The sequence below is a fragment of the Nicotiana sylvestris genome, chromosome 1 (genome assembly GCF_000393655.2).
Source record: "Nicotiana sylvestris chromosome 1, ASM39365v2, whole genome shotgun sequence".
In the NCBI taxonomy this organism is placed as follows: domain Eukaryota; kingdom Viridiplantae; phylum Streptophyta; class Magnoliopsida; order Solanales; family Solanaceae; genus Nicotiana; species Nicotiana sylvestris.
Genome location: NC_091057.1, coordinates 82,293,980 through 82,304,222, shown reverse-complemented (window position 1 = coordinate 82,304,222; position 10,243 = coordinate 82,293,980). Strand labels below are relative to the sequence as shown.

At 36.6% G+C, this 10,243-nt stretch overlaps 1 protein-coding gene across 1 annotated transcript; it reads left to right on the top strand.

Moving 5' to 3' along the window:
* The first annotated feature begins 5,833 nt into the window (after positions 1-5,833).
* On the top strand, positions 5,834-7,467 carry LOC104242893 (uncharacterized). Its single transcript, XM_009798006.1, has 2 exons — positions 5,834-6,615; positions 6,861-7,467. The coding sequence occupies exons 1-2, from the start codon at positions 5,834-5,836 to the stop codon at positions 7,465-7,467; spliced, it is 1,389 nt and encodes a 462-aa protein (XP_009796308.1).
* The last annotated feature ends 2,776 nt before the right edge of the window (positions 7,468-10,243 follow it).

Sequence of the window (10,243 nt, the reverse complement as noted above, 5' to 3'; positions counted from 1 at the left end):
TGAAGACTACAATCTCGACTTAGAATAATCAAACGCCCATTACGAGTCACATGGGCACCCCCATCAGGTAAAATAGTTGTGATATCCCCATCAAGATCCAATAATAAAACTAATTTGGTTGAGTCAGCTAAAATTTTTTGACTCTGAAAGAAGTTCAACAGGAAAGTTAAAAAAAAGTCTGCTTTGATCAAAAAATATTAAGCACGGAGTATTATATTTGTCTTTCCGAAACAAAAGTCTATAAAAGACCATAACTTGAAGTTATCATCAAACTTAAAAGAAATAAGAAAAGAAAGAAAAATTACTTAAACCCGCATAAACCCGCATGACCCGCAACCCGCCCCGCATCAATTTTTATGAAAAGGTATTTCAATCCGCCCCGCCCCGCCCCGCACCCACATACTGTAACCCACCTTGCCCCGCATAGCTTTAAACTCGCACCGCCTCACACCCACACAGTCCCATTTGCCATCCCTACCCAATTCTCTAGGGATTACCTGTGATTCTCCACTTATCCTTAATGTGGGTCGAAATCTTTACAGCAATAAAAACTGATAAAGAAACAAGTCGAAAAAATAAACTTTAACCAACACAGCACTTCTCTGCTACGTAAAGAGCCAGTAAAAGCACACGAATTGCTAGGACCCATTTGGACATAGTTCCCAAGTAATTTTTAAAATACTTATTTGGATGGAGTTTGATTTGAAACTAAAAATATATTTGGACATAAATTTTGGGGTAAGTTTTGACATGACAAAACATGTCAAATGATCATGATTTGGTCCAAAAAGTGATCTTAAGTTATATTTGGGGTTTGATTTTGGCTACATTTTGGCAAAATAAATTTGGGTTTTATTTCGCAAACATATGTTTGGGCATAAATTTTGGCTACATTTTCGCAAAGTCCCAAAACCAACGCCAAAATATCACTATTACATTTTTTAAAAATTGCCCAAACTTTTATTTTTTATAAAAGAGCCCACCATTTATTATTTTGTAACAATATTTTTTCGTCTTCTTGGTCATCTGATAGTGTATCATGTAGTTCATTATAAAAATGATAATTTTGTACCAAATTTATTTATGTTCAGGACTATAGTTTGCGATAATATAATGAATGTTATTGATAATGGTATTGTTGAGTATTTGTGATAGTTTTTAGAATTTGTGGGTATAAATCATGTTTCATGTTTTTCCAAAATAAATTTGGGAAATATGTTTTGAAAACTGATGTCCAAACACATTTTCATCTTCAAACCAAACTTCACCCAAGTCAAATTTTTTTACACAAATTTGGAAATCTATGGTCAAACGCTAGCGAAGTTTTGTTTTTCAAAATCTCCCAAAAATTAGATTAATTCTATAACAAATACATTTTTTAAAAAAATTAAATAAACCTTATGGCCAAACATCGGGTAAATTTCACAAATGGTCATATAACTATGACTTTTTTCACCAAAGTCATTTAATTTTTTTTTTTCTCAAAGAAAATTGTGTTTGTATTAGCGGAAAATTATGTTTTCCGATTACTATGATTTTTGTATGATTTAGTAAAAGTTTTAGAATTTTTATGTAAGAAAACAAAGTTATATGGCTTCGATAAGAAAAATTATAATTATATGATCATTTGTAAAATTTACCCAAAAAACGGCTACTAAAACTCCACAACTTGCAACTTTCGCATTCGGTCCAAGAACCAAGAGATTTGTTGAACTACTTTCTAACCAAACAATATCTCTTATTGCCTATTCTTTCCCTTTTCTTGGTCTAACCTTTTAATCTTTTACTTTTGACCAAATATTGGTTAAACTTTAAAGTAAAAGATTGTGGAATATCAGATAGATTATTTGTACACAAGCTTAAGAAGATTGATAAAAAGCAAAAGGCAAAGATGCAGAATCAGTAGCATAAAACCACATGAAGTCACCGGCAATGGCAACAGTTATAGTCCAATCGAATATCACTTCAAATCATTTCCCTCTTTTTTTTTTTTTTCTTTTTCTTTAATTTAATATTTTTACCAATAATGCAGCTCCATTATTCAGAAGGGTTCTGCATAGAGTGTGAAATGGGAATGGGCACACTGACTAAGACCTTAGGAGTCGTTTGATTCAAAATCAGATTATCCCAATATCATAATCTTGAGATTATAACAAGGATAAATAATCTCACCTTTTATATGTAATAGATAAAATCTCGAAAGTTTGATATAAATTTATCTCTGATTTTTACTAATACTCACAATCTAATACTGGACAAATTTAATCGCAAAGTTTTTCCTGGGATAACCCTTAGTTCCTATAACCAAACGGCCCCTAGGGTTTTGATTTAGAGTTTTAGTCCCTATCTAGGCAAGGAATCATTTCACAAACATCTACAATAAGTAAACTGTAAAAGTAACACAAGACCCCATGCCCCCCCCCCCCCTCTTTCTCTAGTCTTTTGTTCAGTCAGAAGGGGCAACACGAATCTTGCTGACTAATTGGATCATGGAATTATCAGTCACATAGGTAAGAACTAATGCTTCCATATGTTCACTACAATCCGTATTAACTTACTACTTCGGTTTCTTGTTTTGAAAAACTGGATTTATTTCAAATTATTTGATATTTAAAATGATAAGAAGTATTTAATACTCCCTCTGTTTCAATTTATGTGAACCTATTTTTTTTTTGGTCCGTTCCAAAAGAAATGACCCATTTCTAAATTTGGTAGTAACAATTTAGCTTAATCTTACAATTATATCGTTAATGAGAAGCTTTTATAACCACACAAATACTCTGGGCCCTTTTTAACTTGTTTAGGAACAGTAAATGCCAAAAGTCTTCATTTTTTCTTAAACTCCATGCCCAGTCAAATAGGTTCACATAAATTGGAACGGTGAGAGTAGTACTTAATTCTAATTTTTCAGCTTCATCCTTATTGCCCTAATCAGTGAATTGTTCATTAAGTGAGATATTTAAATGGCAAAATACATAAAGATCCCATTAAGCTTGTCCAAAAACAGGTTTGAACACTTAAATTAAACGGAAATTTTTTTACTCCCCTATTTTTGTTCGGGGTGAATTAAATGACACTCTAACATTATAATACCAGTCTCACAATATGATGTGCTTTACACATGCCCCACATCATTGCCACATTAGAGCCATGTTAGAGCCACGTCAGAAATTATCTAAATTTTCATTTTTTTAACCTTTTCGTTTCTTTTTGTCTATTCACATTTTTTTCCTTACTCATTATTTAATACACTAATAAATCACTAATTAATTATTAAATTTCTCTTAAATATATTTTTTTTTCATCGAATTCTCATCCATAAATACACTATAAATTTAAATCACCTTCAATCTTGGTTTACTCTCCTCTTCTTTCTTTTTTTTTTCCTTTATCTAATTATTTTAATTTTTTATTTCAATATTGAACATCTTCTATGATTTTTTTGTTCGATTAACCGCAACAGAGAAAATACGAAAATAATAAATTAATTTCTTAATATTCAGAACAAAGAAAAATTCATTGAATAAAAAATAAAAAGAAAGAAAGAAGATGAGGCAGATGGTGAGAAAGAAAAAACTAAAAGAAAAAGGGAAGAAGAAAGAAGATGAAAGATAGTGGAAAAGGAAAAAAAAGAAAAAAAAAAAGAATATGAGTAGCATAACAAAATTTGAACCAAACACGCTTGAGAGCTCTCAAGCTCTAGCGACAGACGATTTTGAGAAGACAAGTGTGAGCAGCTCGCGCGAGGTCGTTCATGGCCATTCTGGCCGGCGACCAGCCCTCTACAATGGCTAGTCTGCCTCCCCAAGCATTCCCCACCATTCCTAACACTACTACACAGTCCAAAACACTACTAGATTACTCCAACATTCTTAAACCTAATACGATTAATGTGAACATGCAAGGCAATGCAGTTGTGAAGGCTACTGCCGATCCAATACCAATGAGACGAGCAGATTTTGTCAATGGGTAGCCATTAGTTACGCTCATTGAAGCAGAAGTTGTTCGCATGAACGTGATAGAAGGTCTTCAATATGCAGTAGTTGGCAAGTTTGCGTATGGATGGCCAGAACTCTCAGAAATTCGTAGGATTGTTCCTGCTCAATGTGGCATTAAGGGAGAGTGCAACATTGGTTATCTGAGGGGCAAACATGTGCTCATTCGTCTGACATTATGTCAAGGCTTCATTGATTTATCGTAAAAGGTACATATTATGTTAAGGACAAAACTTGCATGGAATACCAACTGAGACCTCTTATTTATGATTCAAGATTTAAGGCTGGGGAAGAAACACCTATGGCTATGGCATGGATATCGTTTCCAGGTTTGTTGCCTACTTTTTTTGTCAAGGAATGCTTGTTTTCTCTTGCTTCTGCAGTGGGGAAACCATTACACTTAGATATGGCTATAATCAACAAGATTAGACCTAGTTGTGCAAGGGTTAAAGTTCTTGTGGATTTGTTAGTGGATCACCCTAAGAAAGTGAGGATGGATATCATAAATGAGGCATCTGGAGATAAGGACGGAGTGGGTTAATATTAAATATGACATGATGCCTAAGTATTGCAAGGAGTGTAGACTTCAAGGCCATGATGATTTTGAATGTTGGAGACAACATCCGAAATTAATGGTGCATGATACTGGGAAGCAAGCTGCAGTTGATAAGGTTAATGACAAGGGACAGAGTAAAGAGCCTTTAATAATTCTATCAAGTGGAAAGGTTGTTGGCAATGTTGGTGAGCAACGGAAAGAGGTAAGGGACAATCGTGTGAAAAATGGTGCAAGACAAACTGTGGTGCAAGGTCAAACTAGTAAGGAAATTGTTCTAGTAGATCCTAACAGTGTGCAGCAGGTTCAGAATGTTGAAGGTGATCATCAGACTAATGAGATATCAGGTAGGGAAATTGTTCTAGCTACTGGACATGGTCAGCAAGGCAATGGTAACACAAGAATGGAAATTGTCCTAGCATTAGCAGCTACTGGACATGATCAACAGAATAATTTTAATACAAGAAGGGAAATTGTCCCAGCTGGTGCAGTGACTAATCAGCAAATTCAAGTTGCTAATAAGTTTACTGCTCTAGAGGATCAGGATGGTGAAGATGTGGAAAATAATCAGTTGATGGTGATTGAAGAAAGTACTGAAGCAAGAAGTCCTAATCTAACTGGGACTTTAAATCCTAAGGCAGCTGAATTTACTCCTAAGTCAGTTGGGATTGGGAGTTCAGCCAAGAAAGGAAAAAATTCAAAACGTACTGGGAATGGGAGTGTAGTAGCTAAGGGTGTACAAAAAGAATCTACAGCAGCATGGGTGAATAGAACTTTTGCAGGTAACATTGTTGCAACTAACCAATCATGCCAGGAAATTCCATCCGAGGCAACTGAATTTGATGCATCAGTTAAGGAGTCCAATGTTAATGAAAGACTACAACTTAGTGGAGGGAAATTATGGAGTGCACAAACTGAAGAGGATTCAGAGGAAGGTGAATTACATGAGGGTGCCAGTGGTGAGGAAGAGTCAACAGATGAGGAAAAGGAGGAAGAGGAACAAAGTGTTAATGGCTCTTGCCAACAAAGAACATAGCAAGGCAGATGACAAAGGTGGAAAGACTAGTGAAGTTATAGCTGATCAAAGTGAAGTTGCAGCTGTAGTCAATCATCAGATGAATACAATAACTGGAGATCAACCTGTGCAAAAAATCACCAGTCCTAATCCTAGTAGAGTGTTACCTCCAACTAAGCCTAATATAGGTGCTGGATCTGCAATTTGATTAGGCTTGAAACCAAAGCAAAAAAAAATAAGAAATTGGAAAGATATAGGAGGAGAATTGGAATGCTGCAGGCTTTTTCAAATGTATCTAACAAAATTTGGGTATTTGTGGATGATGACCATGGAGTTGACATAGTGTATGATTTGGAACAACAACTGACTTTGAAGCTCACAAATATGGATACTCAGCTATCATTTATGGTCACCTTTGTATATGCAAAATGTGATTCCATAGAGCGTATTGAGCTGTGGGACAGCTTGTACAATCTGGCTAGTGATATGTCCTTACCTTGGCTTGTGGGAGGGGACTTCAATGTCATATGGGATGAAGAAGAAAAATTTGGAGGGCTTCCTGTTTCTTTGAATGAGATCAATGACTTTAGGCACTGCATTAGCACTTGTAACCTCGGTGATCCAGCCTTTAAAGGTAGCATCTATATGTGGTGGAATAGGAGAGGCGAAGATGACTGTATTTTTAAGAGACTGGATAGATGTCTGGGCAATATAGAGCTGCAACACGTATGGCCTAGCATAGAGGTAACTCACCTGTCCAAAATTGGTTCTGATCATAGTCCCATGCTATTGAAATTTAATCCTGATGCTGCCCCAATCAAGAAAACTTTTAAGTTTCTAAATTTTTGGTGTAAGCACTCAACTTTCAAGGATGTGGTGTTACAATATTGGAAGGCAGACTTCGTAGGTGATCCATTCTTTGTGTTCAATCACAAGCTTAAAAAACTGAAGAAAGCATTATCAATATGGAGTAGGGCTACATATGATGGCATTTTCCAAAGAATTGCTACTCTTGAGGAAGTGGTTCTAGTTCATGAAGCTCAATTTGAGAGGTTTCCTACGTATCAAAATAGAGAAAGGTTACAAAAAGTGCAAACAGAACTGATTAGATTTCTTGCATTGGAGGAAGAATTTTAGAAGCAAAAGTCTGGAATGTCATGGTTCCAAGATGGAGATAGGAATACAAAATTCTTTCACGCGCAAGTCAATGGCAGAAGAAGAAGATTACAACTGAAAAGAGTACATAACTTTGATGGTAATTGGCTAGAGGACAGTAATGATATGGCTGATGAAGCAGTGAGTTTTTCCAAGCTCAGTTCCATGAAGAAATAGTTCCGACATCTTTTGATATTCTTGATCATGTTCCAACACTGGTGAATAATGCCCAGAACTTGGAGTTAGTTCAACAACCTACGAAAGAGGAAGTCAGACATGCAGTATTTGGATTAAATGGTGAAAGTGCAGGGGGTCCTGATGGCTTTACTGGATGCTTCTTTCAGTTTTGTTGGGATATAATTGGTGATGACATTGTAGACATGGTGAAGGCCTTCTTTAATGGATGTGAACTGCCCAGATATGTGACGCATACTAATCTGGTCTTATTACCAAAGAAGAAAGAAGTGATTACTTTCTCAGATATGAGACTTATTAGCCTTAGAAATTTTGTTAATAAGATGTTTTCTAGAGTTGTGCATGAAAGACTAGCAGTATTGCTTCCAAATCTCATATCTGAAGAGCAAGCTGGTTTTGTAAAGGGAATGAGTATTGTAGAGAATGTTCTCTTAACTCAAGAGATCATTACAGATATTAGGTTGAGAACTAAAGTTGGGCCAAATGTAGTGACTAAATTGGACATGGATAAGGCTTATGATCGACTGTCATGGTTGTTCTTAACTAAGTGTTGAGGAAGATGAGCTTTGGTGAAAGGTTTATTGGTTTGGTATATGGGATTGTTTCAAACAACTGGTATTCTGTATTACTTAATGGGCAGCATCATGGGTTTTTTAAATCAACAAGAGGGGTGAAACAAGGTGACCCAATATCACCTACATTATTCATATTGGCTGCAGAAGCATTGTCAAGAGGGCTGAATTCATTGCATAGTAACCTATATTTCTGTGGCTTTGGTCTTCCCAAGTGGATCCCAAAGATTAATCATCCGACATACGCGGATGATACCATTATATTTTCTTCCTCTGATGCAACATCACTGAGATTGATCATGGAGGTATTAGCAGGTTATGAGAGTGCTTCAGGTTAGCTTATCAACAAGAACAAGTCTACTATATATTTGCATCATTTAGCAGGGGAAGAGATGATGGATAAGGTGCATAGAGTAACAGGTATTGCCAAAACGAAATTCCCATTTACTTACCTTGGCTTCCCTATTTTCTATGCTAGGAGAAGGATGGACTACTACCAAGGACTCATGACTAAGGTAATGGATAAGCTGCGGGATTGGAAAGGGAAATTGTTGTCTATAGGAGGAAGGGCTGTTCTAATTTCTCATGTTCTTCAGAGCATGCCAATACACATGTTGTCTTCAGTCAATCCCCCACCTTATATGATTAACAAACTGCATAAAATATTTGCTCAGTTTTTTTTGAGCAATACAGTAGGAGTAACAAATAGGCATTGGGCTTCATGGAGCACTCTATATTTGCCTTGTGAAGAAGGGGGTGTTGGATTTATATCTTTATATGATGTTTCCACAACTTTGTTTTGTAAACTGTGGTGGAACTTTAGAACTAAACCTAGCCTATGAAGTTCTTTCATGAGTCAGAAGTACTGCAAAAAATTGAACCCTATAATTGTTCCTTGGAGAGATGGCTCTCATGTTTGGAGAAAGATGTTGGAATGTAGGGATCTCATAGAGCATCAAATAATGTGGCAGCCTAAGATGGGGTCTTCACTATTCTGGTTTGAAAATTGGGCAGGTTTGGGAGCACTCTATTTTGTTACTCCTCCTGATTTTGTGTGGGATGAATCCATACAAAACATATATGATGTGGTGGACAATGGTGAATGGGATGAGGGAAAGATTAGAGAAATACTTCCAGATGAATTAGCAAATCACATTATACAACATCTGAAGCCTACAGTCGTGCATGATGTAATTGGCAAACCATTTTGGATGCTGAAATCAAGGGGTGAGTTCAGTGTGAAATCAGCTTGGGAATATTTAAGAAGGAGGAATGTCACGACCCGAATTTCCCACCCTCGGGAATCGTGATAGCGCCTACTAATGAGAGCTAGGAAAGCCAATCCTTAACTACTTACTTCATTATCAAAATTACTTCTTCTTAACAAATATAAGGTGATAACATGAAAATAGTGGAACTTTAAGTAATTAAGCGGAAGATAACAATTAAATGTCTAAAATCTGCATCTATTACAAATACTTAAGTCTTAACCACCCAAAACCTGGTGTCACAGTGTCACAGACGGTCTAAGATTTACTACATACAAAGTCTGAAGAAATAATAATACACTGTTCCGGAATATAAGGAAAATGAAACAGGAAAATAAGAATAGAGGGAGACGCTAGGGCCTGCGGATGCCTGCAGGTCTAGCTTGGATCTCCGCATGGACTGAAGGTAGCCTCCACACTACGGTCCAAAAGCTGCTCCGGAATCTGCATATAGTGCATAGTAGTATCAGCACAACCGACCCCATGTGCTAGTAAGTGCCTAGCCTAACCTCGGCGAGGTAGTGACAAGGCTAGGACCAGACTACCAAATAAACCTGTGCAATTTAACTATATACAGCAGAAAAGAAGTACTGAAAGAAGCAGTCATATACAGTCAAGTATGGGAGGGGGAAAAACATGCTGTGGAAAACATCGAATAATAACAGAAGAGCAACAAATAAATATGAGGATCACCACAGTTCAATTGAAAATAGGAAGGGGAAATCATGTTGCGGGGTACAACAAGTATCAACAGGAAACCAGCAATTTAGTGTAGAGAAACCGTAACACAGTTATCAATAAAAATTAGAAAATCAAAGACAAATGCACGGCATCACCCTTCGTGCTTTTACTCTCTCTCACCAAAACAATACACGACATCACCATTCGTGCTTTAACACTCTCTCACCAAAATAATACACGGCATCACCCTTTGTGCTTTATGCTCTTCCTCACCCAAACAACAATCACAAGGCAAATAGGGTAAGGGAATCTATAACCTCGAAATAAAACCAAATAACAACAGAAAATCAGTAAATAAACATAAACGACAACATAACTCAATTATCAGCAAGAATCAAGGAAATCAAGGACAAGTGTACGACATCACCCTTCGTGCTTTTACTCTCCCTCACCATAAGAATCAATACAATAGGCACGAAATGGTATATCATGTGGCACGACATCACCCTTTGTGCTTTACACTCTTTCCTCACCATGAAATCAATATAATAGGCACATAATGGTACATCGTGCGGCACGACATCACCCTTCGTGCTTTACACTCTTTCCTCACAAAACAAACAATGCACGACATCACCCTTCGTGCTTTAACTCTCTTCCTCACCCAAATAACAATCACAAATAATAGGACAAGGAAATAAAGGAAATTTGCAATAAGAATCCCGGCAAGAGAGCAACAAGTCAACAATTAAATCCCGACAAGGGAACAACATCAATAACATCCACATCCTGGCAAGGGAAATAACAAA